At 44.0% G+C, this 16,606-nt stretch overlaps 1 protein-coding gene across 2 annotated transcripts in view; it reads right to left on the reverse strand.

Moving 5' to 3' along the window:
• Positions 1-9,757, reverse strand: part of LOC307208846 (major histocompatibility complex class I-related gene protein-like) — a 52,879-nt gene extending 43,122 nt beyond the window's left edge. For both annotated transcript variants that reach the window (XM_079963845.1, XM_079963846.1), the window contains exon 1: positions 9,594-9,757. In XM_079963845.1, the coding sequence (XP_079819971.1) occupies positions 9,594-9,684 (91 nt within the window). In that variant the 5' untranslated portion in view covers positions 9,685-9,757. The remainder of the gene's footprint in view (positions 1-9,593) is intronic.
• Positions 9,758-16,606: the final 6,849 nt, after the last annotated feature.

Here is a 16,606-nt window from a genome sequence, read left to right on the forward strand (position 1 = left end):
TTCAGCAATTTCCTACCCTCTTTCCGATCTTATACCCTATTTATGAAATTCAACCTATTATGCCTTTAGTTTCTTTTCCTTTCCAATTAAGCCATTTATCACATATTCTTTATAACTTAATCCCTTATATCATTTGTTTAATCCCGACATAATAATACTCTGGACTTACCCTTTTTTTCCAAATCATTTTTGCATATTTCTTTTTACCAAATCACTAATGCCATATTATTTTTATATCCAACATCATTTAACATTCAAACATTTTACAGTGTTTTTGGAGGTATTCTTTAAACTTCTTCCAGTCCTCCTCCATCGACTCTTCTCCCCGATCTCGGATTCTGCCAGTCATTTCTGCCAATTCTATATAGTCGATCACTTGCATCTGCCATTCTTCCAAGGTGGGCAAATCTTGTGTCTTCCAATATTTTGCAATAAGTATTCTTGCTGCAGTTGTTGCATACATAAAGAATGTTCTATCTTTCTTTGGCACCAATTGGCCGACAATGCCCAAAAGGAAGGCCTCTGGTTTCTTAGGGAAGGTATATTTGAATACCTTTTTTAGTTCATTATATATCATTTCCCAGAAAGCCTTAACCTTTGGGCAAGTCCACCAAAGGTGAAAGAATGTTCCCTCAGTTTCTTTACATTTCCAACATTTATTATCAGGCAGGTGATAAATTTTTGCAAGCTTGACTGGGGTCATGTACCACCTATAGATCATTTTCATAATATTTTCTCTTAAGGCATTACATGCCGTAAATTTCATATCGGTGGTCCACAACTTTTCCCAGTCAGCAAACATAATGTTATGACCAATGTCCTGTGCCCATTTAATCATAGCTGATTTAACTGTTTCATCCTGAGTATTCCATTTTAATAGCAAGTTGTACATTCTTGAAAGTATCTTAGTTTTAGGTTCTAACAATTCTGTTTCTAATTTCGATTTTTCCACCTGGAAGCCTATTTTTTTATCCAAATTAAAGGCATCTCGTATGTGATAGTAATGTAGCCAATCTCGCACTTTATCTTTTAGTTTCTCAAAACTCTGCAATCTCAATGTGTCTTGATCTTGTTCTAGTATCTCCCAATATTTTGGCCACTTGGCCTCCATATTAAGTTTTTTCAGAGCCTTAGCCTCCATAGGTGATAGCCACCTTGGAGTCTTGTTTTCCAATAAGTCTTTATATCTTGTCCAGACATTAAACACAGCTTTCCTAACAATATGGTTTTTGAATGCTCTATTAGCTTTTACCTTGTCATACCACAAATATGCATGTCACCCAAAAGTATTATTGAACCCTTCCAAGTCCAAAATGTCAGTGTTCTCAAGAAGTAGCCAATCTTTCAACCAGCTAAATGCTGCTGATTCATAATACAACCTCATGTCTGGCAGGGCAAACCCCCCTCTTTCTTCAGTCAATATTTTAAATTTTATTCTGGGCTTTTTGCCCTGCCAGACAAATTTAGAAATGTCTCTTTGCCACCTCTTGAAACAATCCATCTTGTCCACAATCTGTAAAGTTTGGAACAAAAACAACATTTTTGGCAATACATTCATCTTTATAGCTGCAATTCGACCCAACAAGGAAAGCTTCAATTTTGACCAAATTTCTAGATCTTTTTTAACTTCTGACCAGCATTTCTCATAGTTATCTTTAAATAAATTCAAATTTTTAGCCGTCATATTAATCCCTAGGTATTTCACCTTCTTAACCACATTTAAATCTGTCTCCTTCTGAAACCTTTCTTTTTCCGTTGTTGTCAGATTTTTCTCTAAAACCTTAGTTTTTTGCTTGTTCAATTTAAATCCTGCCACATGACCAAATTCTTGAATCAATTCTAACACCCTTTTCGTACTAGATTCTGGCTCCTGTAGTGTCAAAACTAGGTCATCTGCAAAAGCCTTGAGTTTGTATTGTTTAGCTCCGACCATAATTCCCCGAATCAGCCGATCCCTTCTAATCATGTTCAAGAGCACCTCCAGGACCGAAATTGACAGTAAGAGCTGTTCGACAGTGGAATTTGCTGCCAAGGAGTGTGGTGGAGTCTCCTTCTTTGGAGGTCTTTAAGCAGAGGCTTGACAGCCATATGTCAGGAGTGCTCTGATGGTGTTTCCTGCTTGGCAGGGGGTTGGACTCGATGGCCCTTGTGGTCTCTTCCAACTCTATGATTCTATGATTCTATGATTGATTCCCCTGTTTGCACGCCATCAACTGCCAGCGTACAATGCCCTCCTCAACCTGGCTGGAAAACATCAAGTCCATAGCTAAAAAAAATTTCCTCAAGTCTTTCAAGGGATCATTATCCGATGCCATCAGGGGTCTAACCCATTCTCTAGCCCCCCCTTCCAGGTGTCCAATCACAAAGGCTACTCTCGCCCCCTCGTCAGCAAAGTCATCATACTGCAGGTTCAGTGCATACTGCATCTCTGTCTTAAAGGCTTGGTAGTCCCCCGAATTTATGCACCAGTCCCGGTACCTTCCTTGCAATGGGGGTGGGTTTCCCCTGTGCATCCTGAGCTTGCCTTTCATCGAGTCGCGCTGCTAGCAGAGCCAGCTGGTGTTCCAAATCTGTTTCTCTCCTCCAGAGTTGGTCCTCCTCCGGCTCCCTCTGCTCCTCCGACTCCCGTTGGGTTGCTCATGATGCCCTTCCTTCGCACAAACAACGTCAAAGACTGACGGATTGCTGTAATGGGATAAGGGGTTGCTTGTGCGTAAGCGCTAAAACGCTCCCAGTTTTGTAGTTAGTTTTAAACTCTCCCTAACCGGACAGCCATAAGTGCGTGGCTGCCTTAATCACTGGCAGTATCCGTCAGTGGGCGTTTCCTGAATTTCTTCCAACATAAAAGTTCTTTGACAGAAAGTCTCCTCCTTGATTCCCTGCGCGACAGCTTTCTGCCTGAGCTCTCACCACTGGTCTCGCTTGAAGCGTCTCTGAGCCTCACCTCTGACGCTGTCTCCTCCTTCCCTCCTTCTTCAGCGGAAACTCTCGCTCTCCCCCTGCTGGTTCCCTCCTCAGCATCCGAGGGTCTCCCTGCATCCGAGAGCCTCTCCACCACCCTGAGCTCCGATGGCAGTTCCCTGACAATGACTTTCTTCCTTTACTTATTTCCTTGACCTCCTCACACCTCCCATTTTTGTATTCTAATTTAAATTGTTGTTTCAGCAAATCCTTCCAACCTTATTTTTATCTTAATAATTTGTTTTAAAATACTGTAATTTTACATTCTCTCTTTCATCAATTCATTTTTACTTAATCCTTTATGTCATTTTGCCAAAACCACATAATTTTCTTTTTCAAACATCTTACTAACAAAATCCTTAATTTTACAATATTTTTTAAAAACCACTTTTACTTTATCCAATCTTAACGCTCATCCAAACCTATATATCAATACTTATTCTTGAGATGTTTCTCTAAGGTCAAAAAAGACTCCCTTCCACGAATTTCCCAACTCTCATAAAAAAAAAAGCAACTTATATTATATATACTTTGAGTTCCCAATTTCCATTCCACCCATACCCCCTTCCCGGTTTCAGTCCCCAGCATAAGTCCATCAATCTCAAAAAGCCATCAACCCGGAGATCTTAAATCCGAGGCTCTTAAATCTCTCTCATGACCCCTCTGCCAGTCTTTTTGATAGTCTTTAATATTGAAAGCCAAATCTCGGGGAGGCTCCAACCCAACAGCATCCACATTTCTTCCAGCCAAACCTCTGTACTTAAGAGTAAGGCCTATAGGATATTCCAAATCTTGTTTCATTCTCCTTTCAGATCCAAATGTCCCCAAAACTCCAACTTCCACCTGAATCAAATTTATAATCCAAGGGTCATCTGATCTCCACATAAGGAGATCTCTCCATCTTTCACTTTCCAATTCAGGCCAGGCTTCCATCTTCGAAAATTTATTTCTCCTTGTTACCATCATGTCAGGCCTCAAATTGCAGCTCGCCTTTTGCATCTGCAGGGTTACGGCTCCCCCTTTCTCCTCTTCAGATACAACATGATTCTCCTTCTCAAATTTCCCTGTTTCTTCAGTTAAATAAAATTCCTGTGCCGAGTTCTTATCAAGTTCATTACTGGTACTCACTCTTGTGTCCAAAGTTGTAACATTTGTAGTCAAAACACCTATTTGACCTTGCAACTTTCCCAAGAGAAAGAATGTCCTATTCAATTCAAACTGGAAAGGAAAGGAAATCCAAACTTGGTCCTAAGGCTAGGCAGGAGGCTGTTGTGGATGGTAGAACGGGAGGTTTACAAAATGGGGCCCCACACTAGGGTCAGTCTTATAAGCAGCACTGAGTGAGTTCCAGAACCATGATTTTTTTCCGGGTTAAGGAAACCCGTGGTTTCCAGGCTGGTTGCCTATGGTTTTAGCTGTAGGCAGGGATTGCCACTCTATTTGAATACTGAACTGAATACTGATAGAATATTCTTCTTCTCTACCCCCTTGTCCCTTTCTTGTCTGTTGTTCTATCTCCTCGTGTAGCCTGCTGCATATATAATTGGTGTGATTCCAGCATACAGTTGAAATCCTTCAAGTTAAATGCATTCCAGTTCCTAGCTTCCTCCATTTTCCACCAGTTTTCCAGGGAGATGTAAAGTTAATTGGCCTGTGATTCCCAGGATCCTTCCTGGATCCCCGTATGATAATTGGTGCTTAAATGGTTCAAAGTTGCAATCTATCAATGTTGTGCTCTGGGCTGCCACCCACAGAGTGGGTTCCCCACTTGAGGAAGAAAGACCCACAGTGATAGCAGGGGCAGGAGGGCAAGTGCAACTTTGGGGCCAGGTCCTAACATGTGGCCCCACATCCCCTTTCCCCACACTTGCCCCTTCACAAGATCGAACACAGGAAGGGGGACAGAGCATGGCAAAGGAAGAGCCTCACTTTCCCACAGGCTGTACCAGCTCTGGCCACCAGGGGGCCTAATGAGTCTCCACAGTAACAACTAACAAAGACTTGGGGGGAGGCTGGAGGGGAGCCAGGGAGCTGAGCAGAGGCTTCAGCATCATTTCCAGAGTTGGCCTGCTTAGGAGGCAACCCCACAGCAACACACACCCACCCCTGGACGGAGAGAAGCCAAGTTGAGTTCACTGAGAGATGGGGCATTTTCATGGCAGAAGGTAGTGGGCACAGGGCTAAGGAAGGAAGAGCAATTTCTGTTTTGTTTCGGGAAGCAAAATGGGACGTATTATTATTAATAGAATTTATTAATACCTATACCCAGAGATCTCAGGGTGGTCTCTGAACGAAATCAAAATCTAAAACCACAAAATATTCAATCAAAAGAAAAACAACCCAATAACACCCCCCCCAAAAAAATAACCCCATTTTTTTAAAAAAATTAATCCTTTTTTAATGCAAAATTACAACAAAAATTACAAACATTGAATCCAAAATAAAACAGTACAAACAAACAAAAAGAACACAAAAGAAAAAAGAACAGAAAAAACACACATCTTCAAATAAAACCATATCATCATTCTAATCCAGTCATTACATACATATACACATATTGACTTCCTTCCTTTGTTCTAAGACCTCAACATTTTTACTCTTTCTCAATTGTGTCTAATGTAAATTACTTCTATCTTTATACTTTTTACACCATTTTTCTCTTTCTTTAACCCTGCAAAGCATCATTCATTACATACCGATATTCTTACTCCAGAACAATGTTTCTTCATATACTCTTTAGCACATCCCCATTCTTTTAATAATTTTTGGTCCAATTGTCCCTTTATGAATGCTGTGAGTCTTGCCAGATTTATATATTCACAAAATTTAATTTGCCATTCTTTCATTGATGGAATTTTTCTCCCTTTCCAATTTTTTGCTATGAGCATCCTGGCAGCTGTTGTCACATTTAGGAATACTTTCCTTTGGTCGTCAGGAATATCATTTGTGATTATACCTAAAAGGAATGCCTCCGGTTTTTTACTAAAAGATATTTTAAACATCTTTTTGATATCTTCATATATTTCATTCCAAAATTGTTTAATAGGTCGGCATTCCCATCACATGTGAAACATTGTTCCTATTTCTTTCTTGCATCTCCAAAAGGTATTTGATTTTAATTTGTAAATTTTAGTCAATTGTAATGGAGTTAAGTACCATTGGTACACCATTTTCTCTGATTGTGGAACATGCTGTAAATTTAATATCATATTTCCATAATTTCTCCCACTGGTCCAGCCGAATTGCGTAACCTATATCACATGCCCATTTTGTCATATCTTCTTTTACTTCTTCATCCTTTAACTCCTATTCTAATAATAAATTATACATTTTGGATATACTCTTTTTCGAGTTTTGTAATAATACTTTTTGTAATTTTGATTCTACTTTTTCAAATCCTATTGCTTTCTCCTGATTAAATATTTGGGAAATTTGATGATATTGTAAACATGTGGTGCATTATTGGGGCACCTCTTCGTATGGTCTTACTTTTAATTGGCCCTGTTCCTACTTTAGGAGCTGCTGGTATGCCGCCAATCTTCCTGTCATGTTTTTCTTTTTGACTGCTAATACTTCTAACGGTGAAACCCACCATGGGGTTTTCGGTTCTACCAACCTTCTATGTCTCACCCAGACCTTATATAACGAATTTCTAATTACATGACTTAGAAATTCTTTATGCACCGCCACTTTGTTGTAAATTAGATAGGCATGCCAGCCGTATCTGTTGTTCCATCCCAAGTCTAAAATGTCATTATTATCTAATGCAATCCAGTCTCTGATCCAACTAAAACATGCTGCATCATAGTATATTATCAGGTCTGGGAGTCCAAAGCCACCCCACTCTTTTATGTCTGTTAATAATTTATATTTGATCTGTGACTTTTTGCCTTGCCATTTAAATTTTGTTAGGTCCATTTTCCATTTTTTAAAACATTCATCATTACCTATTATGGGGATCATTTGGAAAAGGAACAGGAATTTTGGTAAGATATTCATTTTAATAGCCGAAATTCTACCCCAGTGTTAAATTCAATCTTGTCCAAATTTCCATTTCTCTTTTTATTTCTTCCCAATTTTTTTATAATTATCTTCAAACAAATTTATATTTTTATTGTTATTTGAATTCCTAACAATTTTACTTTTTTTACAATTTGTAATCCAAATTTTTCTACCAGTTCCTTCTTCTCTTGGTCTCCCATGTCTTTTACCATTAGTTTCATTTTTTCCTTATTCAAAGCAAAACCTGAAACCTTTCCAAAGTTTTCCATTTTTTCTAGAGCCTTTTCTATGCTTTCCTTTGGGTTTTCCACCATTAACACTAAATCATCTGCAAATGCGCTTATTTTATATATTTTCTCCCCTAAGGATATTCCATTTATTTCTTGATCTAGTCTGATTTCTTGATTTAGAATTTAGTAAATCTAAAACTAAATTTGGAAAACCCCACATTTTTAAAGGGCATTTTTAAAGGGTGTCAATCAAATCAACCTGGTTAAAAAGGAACATTTTTGCCTGGTGCCTAAAGCTGTATAATGAAGGTGCCAGGTGAACGTCCCTGGAAAGAGCATCCCACAGAGAGGGAGCCAGTGCAGAGAAGGCCCTGTTCTCGCATTGCTACCCTCCAGACCTCTCAAGGAGGCGGCACAGCACACGAAGAAGGGCCTCAGCGCCCGCCCACCCCACCCCCCGACTAGCCCCCCCCACTACCCCAGGTGCCAGGGCAGGTAGCTCTGCCCCTGCCTTGATGGTGTGTCGACTCTGCTACCTCCCTCCGGCTGGGTTTCCTTTCAAGCAAGATCAAATGGGACCCACTTCTAAGACCCTCCCCTCCCAGGGCAGGGGCTTCCCCCACTTCAAACCACAAGAGCTCAGAGCAAGGCTGCCTCTGGTTGTGGCATCTGGCTAAACAACACAGGCAGTTCTGCTCAGTGGTCGGGAGACAAAGAGCCACAAAATGAGTCACACGTGAGACCCCAAAGTGAGGAGGAATCTGAAGGAACCAGTAGTCTCCACCACCCTTTGCCCAGCCCTGTAGCACAGTGAGGGGGCAGCCCCCCATATGGAGAGGGTTCAAGAGAGAAATAACAGGTCTTACTCTTCAGTTCTTAAAGCTTTCATACCATTTTCCATTAGAGAAGAACAAAAACTATTTACTATAAAAGCAAACAATATATATGGGGGGGGGGATCACAAACATAAGAAAATAACCAACCAACCCAAACTAGATACGTAATCATATTCTTCAATAAATAGGATCCGAGTGCAAAACAAATGTTATCTCCCTCATCTCATAAACAGCAGGGGTCAAGGAGAATTCCCACATTATCTCAACGCCCTATTCCCCCCCTTCCCACTCACAAAAATGCCCTGCTGCTATCTCCAGATCTTCCTCCCATGAAGAATACGTTTGTCTCACAAAAGTGACCGTTTAAAACATTTTTCTTTGGGCAACCCTATCCAGATAACCAAATGTTGACGTGTTTTGACCTCTCAATGCTAATTTTAATTATTTTTAATGCTTTAAACTGCTTTTATTATTTTACTATTTCCTGTAAATCAATAAGGGTTTTTTCCACAATCGAGCAGGATATACTTTTTAGTTAGAAGAAGAAGAAGAAGAAGAGTTTGGATTTGATATCCCGCCTTTCACTCCCTTTAAGGAGTCTCAAAGCGGCTAGCATTCTCCTTTCCCTTCCTCCCCTCCCACACTAGCTCCCGAGAACATGAGTGGCAACCCCAAAAGGAGAAAAACACCAAAGCAGCAATCAGGAATGTGGAATTAAGAATTTAATAGTGATAAATCCTTGAATAGTATGCAGAGCCAGTGGACTGGGGGGCTGAGGGAGCAGGAATACTCTGAGCAAGGGCAATTCATGTCTAGGAGTCCAGGCAGAGACTGCAACTTTTTTGAATTATTTTTTTGGGGGAAGGGAGAATATAAAAGGAGGGTGTAATCAAGGGGAACCGAGCTGTAGGGTGAGCCCCCCCCCTTTGTTTCTCAGGAGTTGTTTGTGCCTGTAGTGCACAAGGGACTGTACAGAAAAGGCAGAGAGGAGCCCCCTGAATAATGTAATTGACAAAACCTACATTTTTGACAGGCAGCAGGAAAGGGGTTTTCTTGGTGGGGGAGACTGGAGGCGTTACAACTGTAAAGCAGAAGAACCTGGGGATGAATGTGGCTGTGAAAGGGAACTCCTGAACAACACAAGATTGGGAATTGCGGGTGGGGACCCCTTATTCAGACGTTTCCCCGCAATGAAGTCAGCTCTACACGCGTCCAGCTCCCACCCTCAGGCTGGGCTCCAGGGTTTTTAGCTGAGTTTTCAGAGCGGCTGAGGGTTAGAAGAGGGAAGGTAAAAAGAGAAAAGACTCTGTATCTGTATCTCTCTCTTACACACACACACAGACCAGAGTCAACCCGAAGCTGCGGGGGGCGGGACAGGCGAGTCCTTTCCCCCCCCATGAATCCTGCCAACACCTTCCAGCTTTGTCTTGCTCTTCCCTTGAGCCCCGAGCCCAGGAGGGAAGCGGCCCCTGCCCCGGGCGGCATACAAAACAAGCCCAAAGTCTGGGAAACAGATCTTTGGGAAGGGATCATTTTCTCCCCCCGCCCCAAGCACAGTCCTTACCTGCGCAGTCCAGGAGCAGCAGCAGCAGGTGGGCAGCCGCCCCCAGGATCAGGGGGGGCCAGCGGAGGAGGAGGAGGAGGAGGACCCCCATCTCCCCCAAAACGAAGCTCCCTTTTCCTCCTCTTACTCCAGCGACGTCCTTCTCCTTCGACTGTCTGAGACCCGCTCTCCGCCCCGCCCGCGGAACCAGCAGCAGCGAGAGCTGGGATTGGGCGAGGGAAAAATATTCCGCCAATCGGAAATCTTCACGCAGATGGCGGCATCAGTCGCCGGGCAGAATTCGAGGCACAAGTTTGGGAGCGAGGCTGGAGAGGGAAAGAGAAAGTGACTGCAGCTCCTCGCTGGGAATCGCCCCCTCCCTCCCCCCCTCCCTCCCTCCCCGGCAGCTCTCCCTGTCCTGCCCTGCAGGGAGGGCGGAGGGGAGGTGGCCAGGGGGGGGGGACCCCAGGTTCAGTCCCCGCATCTCCAGGGGTGTCTGGGAATGCCCCCCTCTCTGAAACTGGGGAGAGGGGCTGTGAGATCCGGAGCGAGGTGGACTCGTGGCCCAAGACAGTGCAGGGCAGCCTCCTGGGTCTTCTTTCTAAAACGCCCTTGCGTTGCGCTGGCCCCTCCTGATCCTGGGGGCGGCTGCCCACCTGCTGCTGCTCCTGGACTGCGCAGGTGAGGACTGGGCTCTGGGGCGGGGGAGAAAATGATCCCTTCCAAGATGGCTCCCTTCTTCCTCCGCTGCCAGAGGCAGTAAATGCATGAGCATCCCACTCGCTGGGTGTCCCTCTTCCGTCCTCCTTGCATGCTTCCTTACTGGGGCATCTGGGTGGCCACTGGGAGACCGCCATGCTGGACTCGATGGGCCCCTTTGGGGTGATCCAGCAGCCCGGCTCTTCTCCTGCGTCCCTCTATCTAGTGGCAGGGAGTTCCAACGGTTCACTGTGTGCCTTGTAAAGAAATGCTCAGTGTTGCAACTAGGGCTGAACCTCAGGGTTGAAGTCAAAACAGAGAGAGTATGACCACACAGAGAAGCCCAGCAGGTGCTGGGAGACTGTGAAGAAGGAGGCTGGCTGTTTTGAGGGGGGGGCTCTCCAGGACCCACTTTGGGGACTCAATGGGCTCAGTCACCTCAGGGACGTCTTAGGCTTCACTTTTCACCTGCTCCATCTAGTTTTTCCTGGACAGGGATAGTCTGCCCACAAGGATCCATGTTCTGCTCACCTCCTGACAGGATTATTGTAACATGTGGTGTTTTCCCCAATACAGTAGGGATGCTTCAGCTGCTACAAGATAAACGTCACTGCCACAGCTCATTTAGACCAAATCTCCTCAGAGTCGAGAGTGGATTTCATGCTCTTTATTCAGCTCATAGTGGTGAGGAGGAATGAAAGTCCCCTCAAAGTATCTGCTTTATATACATTATTTACACAATGGGCTGCACGTGATTGGCTAATTGCGGAATACTCCTGTAGGCCAATCAGGTTGTGGATTCACTTCCATCTGGAGCCGGATTGGGTGGCTCCTGCAGACCAATCAGACTGCTGCATTCTGAATCCTATTATTCTAGGACCAATCAGACTGCTTCATTTTGGATCCTATTCAACTCAGTACATAACAGACCCTCTGCCTGGTTCTGAATTCAATTTAAAGTCCTTGGTGGCTTGAGGCGCCTTCTCCTCCCCTGGTCTCTTCTGTGGAGACTTTTCTCCCTCTCCCTTCCCTTCTTCCTGGAGGTGGAGTGGGCGACAACAATTAACGGCCAGGAGGAAAATATTTTGCTCTTCACAGACTTTAAAGAATTTTTCAGGACTTTAGACATTGCTGGATAGCTTTGTTATGTGGTTTTAAACCACCCTTGAACCAATTTAGGGAGATGATGGCATGAAGATGAACAAATAACAAAGCAGCTGCTTGAGGCAGCCCCTTCGGGAAGCAAGCAGCCATTTCCCCTCCGTTTCTGCTTCAGTGCCAGCCCTCCACAAAATGGCTTCCGTCCCCGACAAGCAGGCCAGGTGGGGCTGCCTCAGCCTCCCCGCTTCCCTCTGTAATAAAAAAATTATATATATATATATATATATATATATATATATATATTGTTCATAAATGCACCAAGCAAACACATAAATAAATATATAAACCACATGTCTGAAGCAGCACAGGAAAACAGCCATGAAGCCATTTTGACTCCCAAACTGACCAAATGTTTTCTCGGCAAGGAGGGAGCGGATGAGGGAACCTTTCCATTGTCTCAGGAATTGGGTAATCACCATCTCAATGGAATGGCCAGACTACCAGAAAAGGCAATCGGATCAGGCATTATCAGATAACCTGGCAGACAGGAAAAATAACATTCAAATTTCTGTTGTAGACCGCCTTTTCTGTGGTGTAGGTGTGATGCTTGTGGGGATGGACTTGGGTTACACCTCTTCTGTGGTGCATGTATGATGTATGGAGGGGTGGTCTTGAGCTCCAGGGCAGGGAATTTAAAATGTCTATACAGTAGTACCTCTGGATGTGAACGGGGTCGCCGCAGAGCGTAACCTGAAAACGCTCAACCTGAAGCATATTTAACCCGAGGTATGGTTGTATAAGGGCAGGCATACCTTGGTTCTGGGTCCTCCTTTCCTGAGTGTGAGAGGAGCACCCTGCTGCAACAGTTCAATGAAGATCAGGCTTACAAGCTGCTTTGCTTCTCAGATATTCTCTGGTTGGCCTCTGTTATTTTCTCCGACCGATGGAGAACCTACAAAGGACTCTATAAGGGCTCTTGTGTCCCCGATAAGAGAATAAGGGCAGATTTTGTTTACAACACTGGCAGGCAAACACATCTTCCTCTCTAGCTGACTGCCTTAAAAAAAAATGAATATTTATATCTAGGTGGCATTCATGTTATCCTTGTTTGAGATTGCAGGCTCCTTGGGGCAGGACCTGCAATGGACATTCTTAGTAAAGTGCCATGTATATGGATGGTGGAATAATAAGTAATAATAATAATAATAGCAGCTCTCTAAAAAAGACCTGCAGAATGCAAAGCTCATTTGGTCTCCTTTGCTTGATACCAGAGGGAGGTAATGGGGGCATCCCCTTGGCAGGGAGTTCCACAGACCCCATGATATGAGAGAAGTAAAAAGTTTATATATTTGCCTGTACTTCTAGCTGTTTCATTTCATTTCATTCATTCATTCATTCATTCATTCGATTTATGTATCGTCCTTCATCACAAGATCTCAGGGCAGTTCACAGGATAAAATACAAGAAAAAAACTTAGTTTTGTGCTTCTTTTAATTTTTATATGTTGAGGTCTATGGAACTCCTTGCATTCCAGAGATCTACAGTGTGACTTTCCCCACTGCTACCAATTCCCTAATAATATTTTTTTTTATTTTTTTATTTTTTTTGCTGTGTGGAATAATTTATTACATCTGAAGGGCAGTGGCGTAGCGTGGGTTGTCAGCCCCTGGGGCAAGGCAAGTAATTTGCGCCCCCTAACCCGTGGATTTTAGTAGGGGCACAGAGCTGCTAGTGCGAGCACGCCCCCCCCCGATGTTGCGCCCAGTGCGGCTGGCCCCCCCTGCACCCCCCCACGCTACGCCACTGCTGAAGGGGCAAAACGGACTACCGGAATAGCCCCATCTGGGCCCCCGACAGCAATATTGGGGGTCCCTTAAACCTGCAAAACCTTTGTTTGAGGTGGAGGAGAGGCAGTCTGCAGTGTCAGCAAGCTCCGACTCTCACTTTGTCCAGAACAAAGTCCAGCAGAGGTTTTGGCCCAGATCCCACAAGCAGGAACACCCCTGTCTGAATCACAAGTCAAGCGTGAGACAGGCAGAAGCCGGTGCCTTTTCCGTGGCACCAGGTGAGAGAAACCAAAAGCCCACAACTAGGGGGACATCTCTCCCTATGGGGCCTCTGGACGCCTTTTGGGTGGTGTCATGGGCTAAGGAAGGAGTTAGCCAGGGTTGCCCTACATCCAGCTGGGGCTGCCCTCTTTTTTGCTCTTCAAGACACGGCAACCCTAAGTTAGTATGTGGGCCACCCTGAATAATCCCTGCCTCCTCCTAAATCAGATTCATCCATCCAGCCTGGGGCTGAGTCCTCTGTTCACTGCCAGCGCCACCCCCTCCACAGGCCCAGACAGAGGGGCAGCCATATGGGCCACTTGGCCCGGGCCTCCGATTCCAAAGGGGGCCCAGTCAGCATATTCACAATCGCAGGGGATGCACTGGAGTGAACGCGGAGGCGCAAAGGTGGCGGTGGGTGCATTCCCTGGGACCATGGCTGGCAGCACGCGAGAAAAGCTTAATTCTCCGTCACCGAAAGAAATTGCCGAACAAATACTAACTTGAATTTGGAAAACGTTATTCCAAATCTTCTAATTGCATCATGCATTTTCTTATCATTACCAGCTACAGTGGCCTCCAATGAGAGAACTTTCGATATATTAAAACAAATTAAGTCTTTCTTTCGATCAACGGCTCAAGAACGCCTAAATGGTTTAGCAATGATCAACATAAACCACGATAAGGTGAAGTTGCTTGATTTTTCCTGCGTAAGTCAAGACTTTGCAGGAAAGAAAGCTAGGAAAGCATTTTTAAATGTAAATACTTAAAATAATCCTTTTCCCTGTGTATATTTAAAAAGCACTATTGTATATCTATATATTCCATTTTGTCTTTATATGCAGATACGGTTCAAGCCTTGAAATAAAATGATTTGTCAGCATAACTTTTGTGAAAATTATTTATATACTTACTTATTTATAAGACTTCAGTTATCCCAGGGTAAAAAAAGGGAGGGGGGGCACATTATCTACCTGGCCTGGGCCTCTGCCTGGCTCTGCAAGGCCCTGCCAGGTACATGATTTCCAGAAACGAACAGGTTTGGGGGTTTTGCCCCACCACTTTCCTCAGGAAAACTCACTGAATTCAGCCGTCAACAGTGGGGTTTCCCAGGAAAAGTGGCAGGACAAAAAAAGGAGAAAAACTGCTCAGATACGTGCCTGAAAAGCACAGACCTTTGCCCACAAATCAGGGCACAAACGAAAGTGTGGGTGAGCTCTCCAGCTAATAAAATGACTCCTCTAATGCTATAACTCTTCTGTAACTCTGTCACTGATAAAATAATTCTTACCTAGGAAGCACAGACTCTATCCTAATAACTCTCCTCTCACTCTCAAGGACTTGCTCTATCTAAAGACGAGTCACGAGCTGTCCAGAAAGGAAATCAGTAGTAAAGGGAGTGAGGATCAGTATAAATACAAAATCAATAGCAATGCACACTCATGAGGGATAAACTTAGGGTTGTGAGTTCGAGCCACCCCACATTGGGCAAAAGATTCCTGCATTGCCGGGGGTCAGACTAGATGAACCGTGTGGTCCCTTTCCACCTCTACAATTATCTGATTCATCTAAATCAAGAGTGACCAGAACTACTGGTACTTTAAACTTCCATTTGACCTTCCTTTTTCTATCTTGTTTTTTCACCCACTGAATTCTGCTAGTCTTTTCTTTTTTTCCTTCTGGGCAGATTTTTCTTTCATGATGTAGCAGTGCCCTCTGGTGGGCAGAGAAGTCAACACTTCTTCATTCTCAGCTGATTTCCCAGAAAAGGCTGAGACCCGCCAGCTGACTCCCTGGTCCTACCCCAGTCAGTCAGAGATGATTAAGAGCCCTTCAGCTGTTGCTCAGAGGTTTCCATAACAACAACAGAGCTGCCAGTTCAGGCCCCTGGCCGGTAGGCGGGTGGTTCAGCTTTTCCTAAATCTGGATCAGGCACTGTATTGGGGAACTACACCTGTTGAATATCTCACAGCAACCTCGTCAGGAAAATTAAAAGGTGGCAGCCTATGTCAGAAGATCTGTACATTGATTTTCAGCATGCAAAAACTGTCTCACTGCAACACACATTACAAGCAGACTTTAGAACTGAGTTTCACACATTCATTTTAAGAGTTTTATTGCTTTTATCTGTGTGGTAATTGTTTTTTGTAATCTATATCTTGTAATGCACACTCTTTGAATACGTGATTTACACATATTTCTAAATATATAAATAAAATAAACAACACATCAATTTCCCATAAAACCGCACGCTAAAAACACAAAACGTATGTAAACGTCACAACTTCGGCAATACAGAGAACCAGATGTTAAAAAGTTGCTTGAGGTGCAAACAAAATTTTTCAGGATCCGCTTAAAAGCCGGTGAGGTTGGAGTCATCGATAAGAAGCTGCGCTATAACAGCGTTACAATTCCCTAGGAAGTTCCCTAGGAAGAGGGATTGATTGTTAAACCATTCTGGATTTACCAGGACTACAGGAAGCATGGAGAGAGAAGTTTAACACTTTCCTCCTTTCCTGTAGCCCTGAGGAAAATCCAGACAGGTTGAGCAGTCTGGCTCCATCTTTTCAACAGTGCCCCAGATTATTTTATGGGGTGTGGTGGGATTAGTGAAGCTGTCAGAAGCTCCTCTACAGCTTCTATGCCTAGACCTCCACACACACACAAAACCCCCTCAGAATGGCATGCTGCCACACCCCCTGGTTTTAAGGTTGAAGGAGAAAGCCCTCTCTTGTATAACAGTTGTCAATCAATAACCGTCTGGGGAATTTATCGAGCGCCCGGTTTCATATTTGACGAAACTGCTGAGCTGCAGATGTGTGTATAAATATCAGTTTCCTTATTCTAAGTAAGGGTTGAATTGGAGACACCTGTGGGCGTGTGAACATCATCTCCTTGTTCTGGAGCAAGCTTGGTATTGCATTTCAAAACAAAGAAACCAGGAAGCAACTTCAGCCTGGTCAGGGGAGATCTGGGAGGTGCCAGTTATTTCCACCACACAATAAATTTGATTTGATTTGATTAAAGCAGCAGAACGTGAAGAGGCGAGGGGCTTCTTACAAGACCTTTCTGGAGGGAAAGGCGAATTTTGATGGACGATCTGAAGGGGGGGAAATGGGATCTCACACACAAGCAATCTGGGAGGCAGTTCCAATGTATACGAAGTCCTCTGTGGGTTCCTCGCCC

The sequence above is a fragment of the Podarcis cretensis genome, assembly GCF_951804945.1.
Source record: "Podarcis cretensis genome assembly, chromosome: 2".
In the NCBI taxonomy this organism is placed as follows: Eukaryota; Metazoa; Chordata; class Lepidosauria; order Squamata; family Lacertidae; genus Podarcis; species Podarcis cretensis.